Genomic DNA, 16,199 nt, shown 5'->3' on the forward strand with positions numbered 1-16,199 from the left:
CAAAATTTTCACATAAATAGAAATGAAATTGAAATAAAATATTCAATGAGAATTACGCTATTTTTCTCTGTAAGTAGTCAGTAAATGTATCAACTTTCTATTTGCTCAAACCATAGGTATATCTCCTATTTCCTCTGGGAAATTCATTTGCAGATGTTTCGGAGGTCTTAGTCATTTAGTGAGGTCAGATCAGGCCATAAATCAAATGAGGTTTTTTTTCTCAGAAATTTCTACCAATATGGCTACATAATGTGTGATTGGTAATTCCCTTACTCTACATGGTGTTCTATCACTGACAATGGATTCCCACAGATAGATTCATCATCATGATGATGTGTCTTAATTCTGTAAGAATATTTCAATTTTTCCAAATATTGTAGACGGCAATACTTAGAATCATACTTCTAGTAATATTAATGTTAACACTAAAGATCATATTATACAATTGTTATTACTTGTTTCTATTTGATATATTCTTATTTAGATATTAGTGCTTTTTAAAAAAAATAATACTTTGAGTCAGGCGCGGTGGCTCATGCCTGTAATGCCAGCAGTTTGGGAGGCTGAGGCAGGCAGATCACGAGCTCGGGAGATAAGACCCAACATGGTGAAACCCCATGTCCACTAAAAATACGAAAATTAGCTGGGCATGGTGGCCCACACCTGTAGTCTCAGCTACTCAGGGGGCTGAGGCAGGAGAATCACTTGAACTGGAGGCAGAAGTAAGCCTGGTGACAGAGCGAGACTCCGTCTCAAAAAAAAAACTTTGACTAGGATATTTTGATAATCTCTATTTCTTTTTAGGGCTTTAGTAAATGTTTGCTTTCATCCTCAGATACTCTTCAAGAAAAATATAGTATAATTTGGCACAAGTTAAATTTAAATAAAATGGACACTAGAACACAGAAATACTAAAACCTTAAATTATCCGTATTTGATGTAAATAAAATTATTGACATCAAACACAATACCCAAGAAGGTTTAAATTAATTTAATTTTGATGAAAAAGCTCTTGGCTATGAGCTTCCCTTCCAGTCTTTTTGATAATGTCAGTACAGCAGACCCTTGAATAATACAGCATTTTTAATAATGTTGATGAAAAAAAAAATCCCTGGCCAGGGCCACTGTCTGTATGGAGTTTGCACATTCTCCTCATATCTGTGTGGGTTTTCTCTGGACACTTCAGTTTCCTCCCACATCCCCAAAATATGCCCATTAGGTTCATTGGCGTGCCTACATTGGCTCAGTGTGAGTGAATGTGGGTGTGTGTGTGAGTGTGTGCTGCAAGGGAATAACGTCTTGGCCAGTCTTAGTTCTCATCTTGTACCCTGAGCTGCCAAGATAGGCTCCAGCCACCCTCGACCTTGAACTGGAATAAGTGAGTTGGAAAAGGAATGAATAAATGAATATAAATGACTGTAAAATAAAAATTCATCAAGTATACGAAAATCACACAAATGTACAAGAACAATTTGGTATGAAAATGCTCAGTGAACACAGCCATATTGCTATTGTTTTTGAAGTGCTTGGTGGTAGGTTGTGCTCCTTACAATTTCCACTTTGCAAACATTTATTCCTTGATTTGATCCATCCCCACTATGACCTCAGTCATTCACTGACTCACCAGAAATTTGTTAATTCAATATCTTACGTGCTTTTATTAATTTTTCTTACGTTTGTATAGCTCACATTTATTTCAATGTTTAATATTAAAAACATTTTGGGTCTTTAGTTAGAAGTTTGGTGATGTTTTTGTCACCAGAAATTGCCGTAGGAATTTAACTCTTGTTTACATCAATTAGCCTATGGTAAAATTGGTTTTATTTGTTCTTTACTTTACTTAATGTCACAGTCTCCAAGAAGCTATCAACAACTTTATGTGAGCACTTACTATACTATTAATTATACTCAAACAGTAACTTACATATGTAATTTTGCTTCATTTTTCTGCTTTTTTTGTTAACTGTTTTTATTGCTTCTGGAAAAAAAAAAAAGAACACAGCCCCAGACATATAATCATCTCTTTCACAGTATTCTCCTTAGATCATACTCATACCATGAAATATTATTGCCTTTTAGAAGTTCACAAAATGAAAAATGATATGTAATCTATTATGTAATGTTTAATATTTTTCTGATTGTAATTCAAAGAAAAGTTCAGATTCTCCTTTTATTCTTCTGTGAAATAGGAGAGAACAAGCTTAATAATAATTGTGAATTTATTAGAATTTGCCATTCCCACTTCCCAGAACCACTCACATGCATGTATGGTACTTATATGTGTGTGTGCCATATGCCCATTTTGGAATTTATGAATCTCATAGGGCAGAGAACATATGTAATCAGTGTCTAATGTTTTTATGTTATATACCCACTGTACTTTAATGGGCATTTACTGTTCTCTGATTATGAAGATAAAGATTTTAGAAGTAACTAAATATTAGTAAATTTCCTAGAACTCATGCTTTCTGAAAAGACACAAAAATAGATTAAAGATTTACTGGGCAATTTTACTGCTAAATCCTTCATATCCAAGTTAGAGGGAAAAGCCTCATAGTACATTAACTAGGCAGGTTTATAGATCTTTAAAATCTCAAATAGATTAATATGATGATACTTTCATGTGATCCTCAGTACATGGAAAGAAACAAGAAAACCAATAATACAGTCAATAAATAATCTGTAATTGAACAATAAAATACAGCTCTGACTAGTGCAAAGACAGCTAATTCTTCATCGAACAGGAGAGAAAAAAAGGAAGTTTAAAGAGGTTCACTTTCTAGCTTAGAATTAGTATTCAAAGAGTATGGTCAGTAAAGACAGTAGGAAGATTTAGGAAGAACTATACTAAAAGTTCAATTCCTGGTTGATTTTCTACTTGTTTGCCCAGATCTTGGTATTCTATTTTCTTGAGGCTTACAGACTCGGTGGAAGGATGTGATCTTACCGTGGCATCTTATACTAAGGCCCAGTCTTCTAGGAGATTGTGTGTTAAGGTGGTAAATGGACAAGTTCTCCAGAAATGTTGCATTTCTGCAATTGCTCAAATTAATTGAGTAACTTTGATCATGAACTGGCAAGATGGTAAATAGCAGAAATGTCTCAGCTCCCTGAGACTTGAATTTAAAGTAGGCTCACCTCTTGTCCTTTTGATGATAGATACAAGCTTGTACCTTTAGCCTCCAGGGTTTTCCTATCAGTAGCCCATTTCTGGTCTTATGGCACTGAGAAAACATTCATTTGACCTTAAAATTCAATAATGAGTTAAGCAGAATAAATAGCTACACAGGCCAGTCCAAGGTCGCAGAGCTTCTGTTCCAAATTTTCATGTACTTCATGCATATGCATATGCATATGCTTCAGTTTTTAGAAAGAAAGGATTATAATCAGGGTAGAAATGAATATTGGAACCCTGACATTTTGCACATTGCTCTGTGTAAAGGGAAGACTGCAGAATCAAATTCTGGATGTCCAAATGTGCTCAGAGTACCAACATGCCTTCCTTCCTACTTAAATATTCTCTAGGCCATTGTACACATTTGACAAAAGGCTACTTACTGTTAAAGGCAGAAAATCCCAGCAGAATGTTTGCTCCTGGGTAGGAGGAAAGAGGGTTAGTGTTGGATAAATCCTAGAAATTCTACTCTGTGGAAGTGATCATGATAGTGATACTTCTTGATTTACTGGGGGTTCACTCTAACATATACACTATAGGGGAAAACAAGAAGAGGGCAAATGGGAACCTGTGATCCCAATGCAGGATCATGAAAAAGGCCAAGGAAACATAAAAGCAATCAAAAACAAGTGCAACCAAACAAATTACAGAGGATGTCTTACTGCTAAGATAGATCAGAATTGGTTATGGATATGGAAAGCATGGCCAAATTATTACACAGAGAAATGCCATTTCTAATTGAATCTTAGGGTGGGGCAAGCATATTCTTCTTCCATAAGCAGTGGTTGCCCAAAGTGTGGTTCCAGAACCACTGTCACATCAGCCAACACCTGGCAACCTAGAATGCAAATTCTTGGGCGTTACTTCAGACCTATTGAATCAAAACTCTGGGGATGGGGCCAACCATCTCTGTTAATAAGACCTCCAGGTGATTCTGGTGCTAAAGTTTGAGATAAATCCTTTCCTAAAACCACAGAATCAAATATAATCTTCTAAATACAAGAATACTCTATCAGAATTTTTTACTTAACAGTAATTTACATAATTACTTAGAGAGACAGAATCAAATATTCTGATGAAAAATATATGTCACATTTATGTATTGATATAAACTCTATATGGGCCCTCCATTTTTCCTTTTCCACTTTCATTGTTAGTCTTATGTATTGGCTCTTCTATCCATTGGAAATCATAAGTAATACCTGTTATAAAAATAATACTTGAGGTTTTCAAAGATTATATGTTTATGTAATGTTTGCAGCATTGTCTATTCTATTAGTAGCTGAGGAAGAAAATGGTTTGACACTTCTATGTTCTGTAGACTTTGTTTTACTCTTGGGCAAAATAAAAGGGTTGAGCTTAATTTCTGAAGAATCTTCCATTTCTTAGGATGTGAATTCTAAAATTGCTGAATATTTTCCCTCTCTAACACTCTAAGCATACTTGTGAATATTGGTCTCTGCTGCCGTTGTTTGTACTTTAAAATATTTGAGGGCTCCTACATAGATACACACTGTGTCTGAAAATGGATGTAGCTGTAAATGTAACCTATTTCACTAAAGGTAATTAAAGGATAACTATCTTTGTTATTTGTTAGGTATCATGATATATGAATCATAATTTTAATGCTATCACTAAATACAATTCAAATTCGTGATGTGATTCGATACATGACACCCTACTATCAGACCACACCAGGATTTGACTTCAATTTATCTCTTCCGCCTCTACTCAGCACAGACTTTTGGCTCCAACCAGGCTCGTTGTTCACTGTCATGCAAACATATCTTATTTATTCCTCACTTTTAGGGTTGGCCTACATTGTTTCCTCCTACCTAGAGTTTCTTCCTTGCTACAACCTTGACTTTGGTACTTTCCATAATGATCCCTTAAATTTTCTGAGAGTCGAGTTTATAGCTTTCTTTTCATTGTTATACACCCAGTACCTAACAGACTACCTGCCCTTGAATGAATTAATAGCCCCTGGATGATTATTCTTGTTAACTATGTGCATAGCACATAATACATGCTCAATAAATATTTGACTGTTCTGGAGTACACTTGTTTTTCTAAGCCTCAGTTTTCTTGCCCTGTACTGGACATAGCATTAATTGTCCTTCATTTATTTTATAACTGAAAACTGCTTTGACTATCTTAATTAAAAGGTGACATTTAAATCATAGCATAAACACCCCCGTAGTTAAATTGGTGAACTCTCTCAAAGGTTTTTGGGTAAATTTTCATCATCATCCCCTTAACATCTTCCCCATGTTGTAGCTTCACAGAGAACAATTAAGAGCTGAATGGAACTTGTTTTAAGGTACTTTTCTGACTTCTAAGCTGTCAACTACTCAGCTTTGTGCTCTCACTGTCTCTTTCTTTTCTGATCTGATTGAGATAACCTAGGTTGTGGCTGTCGTGACGGCTACTGCCTGATTTGACTGCTCCTCCTCAGAAAGCCTCAATTTTTGGCTTTCTCACAGTGCTGCCGGGATGCAGCCGGCCCTCCATCCCCGCGCTCCGGGGCCCACCCAGCTTCCTTCTGGCACTGAAGGCAGCGGCTGCTCTGCCACCCTTCTCTTCAGATAAGCATGGCTTGGAAAAGCTATCTTTAGAGGTGATGAGTTTTTGTTTGGATAGAATTATGACTAGTATAAAGCCCACACATGCTAACAAGCCACAGAGTGCAAAATAATTATTGAAAGCAATTTGAGAGAAAAGTGGAAAATCATCTGAAGAAAAACCAAAATTGTTCCCAAAGCTTTGGTCCAATTTTTTGCTGTTAGATTGAATCTTGAACATTTGTTTTCTGCTGCCAGGTAACCTAAGCACCAATAGCACTGTTCTTCTCTTCAGCTTTTTTTGCATTTTACTCTTTCTTAAACCATTCTACCTTGCTTCTTGACATTTTACTCTTGATGAGCCAGAAATGTTATCATATACCAGGCTTCACCTTTCAGTGGGCAACCAAGGAAAGAATTGCATCTTGTCTTTGCTTATGTAACCTTTGGTATCACTGAGTGTCTACTTTTTATGTCCCTCCATGTATCTTAAGATAACCTTTGCTATAGATAAAGGAACCTTTTCTACCTGAAATGATACATATGCTCTGCCCATGACTGCCAGGATGTGCCTACAAGATATATTATGTATGTAATATATTTCATATATTATGACTAACTCAGTTGAAGGCAAGCCTCAATCTAGGCTGCAGATCAGCTCTGCTAAAATGCCTGAATGGATGATTTCAAACCAATGGTAATCTCCGTTCACCTTGACTTAGTTCTGATAGTGTGGCCAAATGACAAGGAGAATAGGCACAATATACAAGTAGAATACATTTGATAGGCCATAAAAGAAAACTTTCTCCTTGAAGAACAGCAAAGAGAGAAAATAAAATTAGTTACCAGAATGCAAAAGGGTAATGCACATGCCATTAGCTTCACAGTGAACAAATACAACATAGGGTTTCTGGGGAAAGCTTCTAAGCATGGAAGTAGCAGAGCTCATGCAGTCTCTGGCATCTCCATTATCCCGAAGCATAGAGCGGGCATAGAGACTCCATATGCACCACAGCCAAAGTCCCAGGAGAGAGGGGCTTTCCTTGACCAGCATGGGAGAGTACTCCAAGAGAGAAATGAGATCTGCTCCCACATTGCATTGTATGTTCATAGGTTAGCTGAAGAGGCACTAGAAAACACTTGTTTCTCTAGGTAACAAGAAATATGGCATGGAATATTCAGACTATGGGATATCCGAGAGGGGATCAAGGTCTGATTACCAAGGACACTAGGAAAAGTCTTGCATGCCGGGAATAATAAAATCAGCCAAAGATCAAGGTGTCTCCGGAAGCTGGTTCAGGCCGGCTTAGCTCTGCTAAGCTACTGAAAGAGGAAATGAGCCTTTGGGGTCATCCCTATTGTCTTTCATCAGTTTCTATTTGGGCAGCGGGTCTACTCGTTTTTTATGTTTATAGATCTTAAAATTCCATTTCTGGAGTTAGAACCAGTAGTTCTAACATTTTAAATGGCCTGAAGTAATTATCTGAACTGACCCATTTTTAAATAAATGTATTAAATAAAAGCCATAATCTATGAATAACTGTCTTTTTTTGGTTCATGGAAAAATTTTGATGATAACATTATTTGAAAACGAAACCAGAATTTTTTGGTATGGTAGCCATAAGATTATCTTCATCCCAAAGATTTAGTTTTAAAATGCTATGCATGAAGAAATGCATGTATGAATATAAAAATCATTTCCACCCTTTGAGGAAAGATGGAATATTGTCATTATAAGAAGAAAGTTGAAGTGTGAAACAAAAGCCTAAAACACATCCAAATGGAGTCAAACCTTCCATTTCCTCCTCTCTCAAGACACATCTGTGTTTTGATCCATACAGGAAGATATTAATATCTTTTACTGTCTCCTTCCAACTCTCTGGAGTAGTGGTTCTTTAAATACGGTCACCAGACCAGCATAATCAACGTCACCTGGAAACTTGTTAGAACTAGAACTTCTTATGCCCTCTATACTCCAGACTTATGGAGTCAGATCTTCTGGGGAATATTGCTAACAAGCCCACCAGGGAATTCCGATGTAAACTGAAGTTTGAGAACCACTGTTCTGAGTACATCCGTCATCCCCTCCTCATAGAACATTCCAGGAATATAATTTCACCTCTATAACAATAAAACTGATTATATCACCCATACTTTTTTCTTATGAAAATTAGATTAATTTTTTTAAAGTATGCTTAGAAATTAACATGTTTTTTATTGAGTGACATGAAGGAGATTGTTGTTAGCATTTAAATTACTTTGTGTTATGAGACTCTCATTAATTACTTATGTTCTTGGTAGCTGATACTTTATTGAAAGGACCTATGCTAACATTAATAAATGCAAACAGAGTGGAAGGTCTTGAGGTTAATGAGATAATGAAACATTAATCTGTGTTTCTTCTTTAATGTAAAATGGAGACTCATCAGGTTCACTTTATACACTACATTTGTCTCTTCAGGAAGAACAAAGTATGCTAGCTATGGAAGATGAGGGCACAGTACAACTCCCACTGGAAGGACACTATAGGTAAGACATAAATTTAAAAACACATCAATTTAAGTAATGCATTGTTATATAATTTATTTAAGAATTTCATACTGTGTAGATCCTCAGAGAGGTTTCTTGAATTTGTATTAGAGTAGAAAGAACTAAGAGTTAGATAACCTGGGTCCTACTACTAAGTTTTGCCAATAATAGGTGTGTGACTATAATCAAATTGCATTACATGAAGTGAAGCAGGAAGCTGTTGTCTGAAGTCTTTCCTTCTCCTGTTTTATAATGTGTATGGAAGATCCCTTTCATAGTCTCAGAAAGTAGCACCAGAAGACAGATCAAGGGTCATTTCTGGTATAAATGACCTAGGTATTCACTAAGTTGATCACAATTAAATGTTTTATCTCTGGGAATTTGCCCCTAAAAAAAGGAATTTCCAAAAAGATAATCTATTTCTTAAGTTAAATGATTCAGTCATATCAGTCATTTTAGGAAATATTTATGCAATTCTCCAAAATTTGCTCATCTTTATGTACAAAGACATAGCAAAAGAAAGCAAACTACTGAAGTTATAAAGAAAACATTTGCAAACATTTGGCCCAAAATTCTCCCCTCTCTCTCTCTTCTCTGTCTCCCTCTCAATACAGTTTAGTTAGTTTTCTTGTACAATTCTAAGTATCAATTAGTGCCCAATTTTACAGTCTCAAAGTCTTTATGAATAATTTCAGGTTATGCCAATAAAAATGCAGAGACTTTTTCTGAGAAGGGAATTTGTCATAGTGTTAAAAACCAAAATAGGACAGAATTTTCTGAATCTTTAGGGTTTGACTCTAAAATCATATTCCCTAGAATTTAAAAAACAAAAATCATCTCCCACTTAAGAGGGAAAACAAGTATAAGATGTTTTACCTTTTTTTTTCTTTTTTACAACATTTAAATTTTAAAATCCTGTTGATTGTTTAGTTGAACCAGCATATTTCCAAGTGTATTCAATAGAAACCTAGTCTCATGTGGTACCACTCTCAAAATGGCTGTGTGGTTAAATAAATTTGAAAAAAATGTTCCAAACTGCACTCCAGTTTGAAGATTCACAATGCATATTAGCATATGAAACAATCTAAGTAGTGCTGCATTTAAAAAAATTGTATAGCTGCCTTCAATCAAGTATTTTTAAAAATTTTTTGCTCAGAAGACTCTTCCTCACATATCATGAAAAATGTCTATTCCACTTGATGCTTTTTTTATGAAAGTAGTCAATCTGATGCTTTGAATTACCAGGAAACTATCTTTCTATGAAGACCAAAACAGTTGGAGGGTTTAGAGGAACTGAAGAACACGTTTGGGGATTGGGCAAGAGAGGGAGACCCAAGGTTTTGCTCCTCTTAAAACTTGCATTTGTTCCTCTCTTGTGACCTATCACCAATCAGGGTCATATGAAAAGGTGGCATTTGAACAAAGAAGGGGCAGAGTTGCTCCATGTGAAGGGACACGATGAGCAGAGGGAAGAGCAAGGACAAGGCCCCCAGGGAGCACTATGCCCATTGTGTTCCTAAACAGTCAGGAGGCTACTGCATTGGTGCTGGAAAGGAATGAGCAGGGGTGCAGTGGCAGAAGGTGAAATCAGAGTGAGGTGGGGACAGAGCCTTTAGGCCATTATAAGGACTTGGCATTGACTCTGAGTGACTGGGAGCCACTGCAAGGTCTGAGCAAAGGAGGGAAGTAATCTGGATTTTATGATGTTAGGGGCAAGAGTTTAAGCAATGGACATGTGGAACCCATTCTCTGTAGTTTGAAATGAATTAAGAATACCACAGGCCAAATCAGTATCCATATAACTAGCATATTTTCTTTAGATTTTTTTATTTTTCACAGATTGTTTTCAATAATTAAGACAAATATTCAATACTTCTTCATTTTTAATTATCAAAAATACTGTACAATAAACAAATTGGGGCATATACATACAATGGAACATTATCCAGGTTTAAAAAGGAGGAAATTCTGACATTTGCTACAACACGGATGAACCTTGAGGATATTATACTAAATGAAATAAGCCAGTCACTAAAAGACACATACTGTATGATTCTGCTTATATGAGGCACTTAGAGAAGTCAGAAACCTAGAGACAGAAAGTGGAATGGTGGTTGCCAGGGACTGGAAGGAAGAGGAAATGGAGAGTTATGGTTTAGTGGGTACGGAGTTCCAGTTTTATAGGATAAAAAGAGTTCTGGAAATGGACGGTGGTGATGGTTGCACAACATTATGAATGTATTTAATAACCCTGAAATGTACTTTTAAAGATAGTTAAGGTAGTACATTTTATGTTGTGTGTATTTTACCACAATTTAAAAATTGGGAAAAATGCTCTTCATAGATACATGATTTTCTTATATTTAGTTTCTGTCATTGAAAAACTGCAGTTACTATGTAATGTTTATTATTTCATTTGGGGAAACTCCTGTCTAGAGATGATCCATCTGTGATCAATATATCTGATGAAATGTCAAAGACTGCCTTGTGGAGGAACCTTCTGATCACTGCCGATAACTCAAAAGATAAGGAGTCAAGCTTTCCTTCTAAAAGGTTTGGATTTTAAAATAATAAGAATTTATACTAATTCCAGTTGGTTTTTGACATAAACCATAAGCAAAAGAATAATATTGGTTTCCATCAAATTTAGATCTAAAATATTCCAGAAAATTCTTTCTGAAAGTGGGTATAAATTGTAATTATTTCAAATGTTGGTATGTTTTTCAACATCTCCTTTTCAAATTAATAACTTACTCCAAAGCTATTACTGTGGTGGGGGAACTGTGCTAGAAATGAGTCACAGTGCATGACATTTTTGGACATTCATCTTGGCCTACTATTTTTCAGTATGATTTTATTTTATTCCCTCATCACTCACTTCCCCCAGGACCCCTTTAGATGTCTGGCCACATTTTGCACTCCCTTATTTTCCCTTTTTTAGACTGATATGCATTGTGTGTGTTTTTATATTTATATTTTATAAATATGCATAAATGTTTATATTTAGTGTAGCCCTAGTCCTGATTCCAACCCCCTGAAAAGTCTTCCCTAAACTTCTTATCCCAAAACTTTCAACTCCTAAAAGTTCTATCCATTCTTACTTCTCTGTATGTAAACGTACAAGCAACTCCTGCAGTTGTGGATGGTAGTTTTAAGTGCATGCTGGGGGAAGAGTCTGTCCCTAAATATCAACAGTCATCATAGGATTTCCAGCTGAGTTTTCCAGGATTTATAAATAAGAGTTCAAATCACCCAGTCTTCTTAGATGCTGATCTGAAGAAAAAGGAATTCGTATGTTTTGCTAATATCTCTTTTTGTTAGAGAGTGATTGAGGGATTTGGGGCAGTGTTTACTATAATTATTAAGTTCCTTTATTTTCGTAACCTTAAATTAACTTTTTCTACTTAATTTTTATATTACATTTTTGTCATAAGCTCCCCTTCCTAATCACTCTAGAAGCTGATTCCCCAAAGGTAAGACCCTCTCCCTCAAACCTATTCCTTGGTTGCATTTCCTTATGTTAAATGGTGTCTTCTAGAAACCTGGTCAGTCTATGTCCTCTGTGTGAGTTTTGGGGAGGCAAAAGGCATGGAGAGTGTTGGGCTCAGGTCCAGTAGCAGACTAAGTTTGATGGTATTTCTGTAACGACTCAGCTCTTTAAGTTAGTCTGAAACTTGAATAAACTTTATTCCTTCCTTGATTTATACAGATGCATCATGTATAATCAAAAAGTTTCACAGAACTATAGTTAGTAATGGCATCAAATTTATGGATAGGGAAAATTAAATTTGTCCCTTTAAGAGATTGAAAAGCTCACTGGGTGCAGTGGCTCATGCCTGTAATCCCAGCATTTTGGGATGTCAAGGTGGGCGGATCACTTGAGGTCAGGAGTTCAAGACAAGCTTGGCCAACATGGTGAAATCTCCTCTGTACTAAAAATACAAAAAAAAAAAAAAAAAAGCTAGGCATGGTGGCAGATGCCTGTAATCCCAGCTATTTGGGAGGCTGAGGCAGGAGGATCGCCTGAGCCCAGGAGGCAGAGGTTTCAGTGAGCTGAGATTGTGCCACTGACTCCAGTCTGGGCAATAGAGACTCTGTCAAAAAAAAAAAAAAAAAGAGAGAGAGAAATTACAAAACTGAGAGCCTCCATTATGTACCACCATGCCTCCAAACTGGCAAGCTGTATCTCACTTCATGAGACATCACTGGAAACAGGGGCAAGAGAAAAAGGCTACATTAGACTTGGAGAATATATCTCTTATTGCTGGTTTTTGTCACCCCAAAATGGCATGCTGCTTCAGTGTCATCTCTATACCAAACAGTATGAACAAGACAAGACAAACAGCAGGTGTATAGACTCTTCATCCCAGAAGCTGGGAATTAGTTCTCTCTCTCTCTGTCTCTCTCTCTCAACCACCTTTAATATTTACTACAAATGAAGATAATATATTAATAAATAACTCAATGGGCTCCCTCTCAAAGGCTTTTGGTTGGTGTTTTCTGTCTTAATAGGACTTTAAAACTTTCATGTATTTCTTTGCTTGGCTCAGGACAAAGTAACATTTTATTCTAAAACATGCTATAACTTCCTTTCTCAAAGATCCTTGCTACAGTTCTGATAAATATTTCTCATAGTAATTCTCTGTTTTGCTAGTACTTTTGAAGAAAATCGGAATTATGATAAGGGCAGTTTCTCAAGCCCATTGCAATGTGTACTTGTCACGTGAAAAATATGACATTTTTCTGATTTTAAAAAAAAAGTTAAATCCAGGCTTATGAGCTCAAAATAAAATGCCCTTGATGGTCAATATGTGGAGAATTTGAAACAATCAAACCTGTAAAATTTTTTCTTCCTGTATTAAATGGATTCAAAGTCCAAACTTTTCCTCTATTTTTCTTTGGTTCTAGCAAAAGTCTTGTGACATGATATTTTAACTACTCCTTAAAGTCAATTGATACTCTTCACCAGAAAAATCTTTTTGTTTTAAAAATATGTATCTAGATGACTTTATACAATGGGTTGACTCTAGTGAACAATATAATGTGCTTTAAAGGAGGTCCAATTTTCAATAGACTATCCTTTATCTTTAGATGGAACTACTTGTTTCTTATTATTTAAATGTATTTTCACTAATGTGAGGTTCAAACTATTGTAGAATGAAAGTTTATCCAGCTTTCCTTATGTTTTGATGTGATCGCATTTGTGGTTTTCCATGTGAGAAACATCCTTGGTAGGTAGTTAATCTCTTTTATCCTCATTACAGTAGAAACTCTGGCAGAAAGTGTATGACTTACAGAATTCTACAACCGCTGATACTAATAAGGCTCCCAAAGCCACTTCCTTTTCATGGTATCTGTTAAAGGCTTTAAAACATCATGACCAGGAGCTGTGAAAATTTAGTAGAGTAAATTTTAGTAGAGTAACTGGTAGAGTATCCATTGGCAAAAAGAGGCCCAAAGAGCAGGTTACTAGGGTCTGTATCTCCTGAGTCCTGAGCTGGCATCCATGCAACCTTTGACACCCCCCGTTCTGAGTTATTTTCCATCCTGTGCTATAATATGTGTCAGAGAAGCCTAGAAACCTGTTTTCATGGAATTTTGAATCCAAGTTATATTTTCTCAATTATATCATTCACTTTTTGTTGTCAAAAATATTTTATCTAGTTTAACTGACAGTAGAATCTGAGAACTAACTGCAAATTCTGTCTTATCTGGAGGATGTCTAATTTTGATCGTGATGTCATACATATGTGTGACAAGAGCCTCTGCAGCGTATTAAATGGGCTGGTGAAAATAGGGCTCATTAATGACCACATTGCATCAGAACAGGTTAACAACTGATCCATTTGATAAAACCCATACCCAAGATCAGTGTGTCTGGAGAAGGTCCTTGGCAATGTGAGGAAAAGCAGCACTTAGCTTTGCCTTGGTGACAGAGGCTAGTCTCTGGGACTATCTGCTCTATCCCCCAACACCCACTCCTGCACTCCCCCACCACCTTTTTCTATCCCAGATTCTCTTTCTTTGCAATGATTGCGTAGGCTTGGGCTCTCTCATGACTTCTTGGAAATATTATTCATAAAAACGACTTTAGGCTGGGTGTGGTGGCTCACACCTATAATCTCAGCACTTTGGGAGGCCGAGGCTAGTGGATCACTTGAGCTCAGAAGTTGAAGACCAGCCTGACCAACATGGTGAAACCCCAACTCTACTAAAAATACAAAAATAGTTGGGTATGGTGGTGCACACCTGTAATCCCATCTACTCGGGGGGCGAAGGCAGGAGAATCACTTGAATCTGTGAGGCGGAGGTTGCAGTGAGCCAAGATTGTGCCACTGCACTCCAACCTGGGCAACAGAGCAAAACTCTGTCTCAAAAACAAACAAACGAAACAAAAACAAACAAAAAACCACTATTTTAGTGACGTTAAAAAGTAATAGTTTCATAGTTTACTTAGCACCAGGTCACTTTTTGCCCTCTCTTAAAATATTACTTTCTTACATTTTAAATTTTAACTCCTCAAAGGCAGGGACACTCTTATCTATCTTGTATTCCTAGGTCATTGTGGAGTTCCTGGCATATAATAGATATGCAATGTATGTTAATTACGATGACAGATAACAGATGCATGATACATGCCTGTTACAATGAAAGCTTAAAATTGATTGACCTCCACAAAAGTGAACGTAACAAGTAATTCAGAACAATAGATCCTAGAGGTCTTGAGCTGGTTATACAATTTCTGCTTCATAGTTTGTGAAATCTAATCTGATACCAAAACTATGGTTATGATGAAGAGGGAAAAAAAACCCCAGTCTTTTAATAGGTTATCGTTTTGTAACCAAACCACCAAAGCAAGGAATCAGGAGGAAGCACATCTGTGGATCAAATTGATATTATGAATATTTTTATTTACGGCTTGGTGACTAATAGTGCCACTTGAAACACATTCATTTATCAAAAGGTTGTGGAACACCTCCTACATTTCAAAGTATTGTGCACACAATAATTGCACATATATAGAGACCAGTATGTTTCTGTCCTATAATCTCCTACAGATAGGATCTGTTATTCTATCTTTCAAAAAAAAAATAAGAGTTCATTGGAATTGGGAATACCAGCCTCAGAATTCTGGAATTCACACTACAAGAGAACCTAGAAGCCATCTAGTCCAAAACCAGTTTTACAGATGAAGAAACCAAGTCTCAGAGAGATTAAAAAACTAGTCCAAGGTCATGCGGCTCGTTCTGAGCTTCTGAAAACTGAACCTAGATCTTCCAACACCCAGCCCAGTGCTGCCCTTTTTCATTGACTTTGTTTGGCAGAAGAGACTGGAAGGCAGGTAGAGCTTAAGGAAAAGTTAATTTGGAAAGCAGGAGAGCAGACACTTGTCATATAAAAGGAACTTAAAGTAGAAGAAAGTGAGTCATACAGATAGAGGAGTTAAAAATACGAGTTAAGGCTCTCAACACATCATGTGCACACTGTCATCTTTTCTCATGGAAGGAGAAAAGAAAAGGGAGAAAAGTTGCTTTGCTCTGACCTGTAAGTAGTATGTGCTGAGAAGTGTGGCAGGCACAAACCCGGGCGCCATAGACACGCGCTCACACCAGCTCTCAGAGCTGGCAGTGTGCCACAGATGGCAGAAGCTCCGGCACTTCTTACCTGATGGTGCCGGGTGGTGGTGACAACTGAGAAGGGCTGTTTCTAGCTTGAATTGGAGGAAAAACAATTTTAAAAACATACTCTTAGAATGTGTCTAAGTTATTGACCACTTAGAAAGCTGCACAGGAGTCCCAATAGAAAAATGGAGTTTTATTACTTTATTACTTGGAGAAGAGTTATAAAACCAAGGGTGCGGGCCCATCATCAAGTGTTTCATAAATTTATATTAAGGGCCGAAGTTAATAGTAAAAATGTATGGATTTTTCCAG

The 16,199-nt window shown here is 36.6% G+C and overlaps 1 protein-coding gene across 15 annotated transcripts in view; it reads left to right on the top strand.

The window, feature by feature from the left end:
- The window catches only part of SLC4A10 (solute carrier family 4 member 10), a 381,685-nt gene that overhangs the window by 362,440 nt on the left and 3,046 nt on the right, over positions 1 to 16,199 (top strand). For 9 of the 15 annotated variants that reach the window (XM_025404367.1, XM_025404373.1, XM_025404375.1 and 6 more), the window contains 3 exons: positions 8,198 to 8,265; positions 10,702 to 10,818; positions 11,700 to 11,738. In XM_025404367.1, coding sequence (XP_025260152.1) covers positions 8,198 to 8,265; positions 10,702 to 10,818; positions 11,700 to 11,712 — 198 coding nt within the window. In that variant the 3' untranslated portion in view covers positions 11,713 to 11,738. The remainder of the gene's footprint in view (positions 1 to 8,197; positions 8,266 to 10,701; positions 10,819 to 11,699; positions 11,739 to 16,199) is intronic. The other 6 variants (XM_025404368.1, XM_025404378.1, XM_025404379.1 and 3 more) reach the window with 2 other exon arrangements.

The sequence above is a fragment of the Theropithecus gelada genome, chromosome 12 (assembly GCF_003255815.1).
Source record: "Theropithecus gelada isolate Dixy chromosome 12, Tgel_1.0, whole genome shotgun sequence".
NCBI lineage: Eukaryota > Metazoa > Chordata > Mammalia > Primates > Cercopithecidae > Theropithecus > Theropithecus gelada.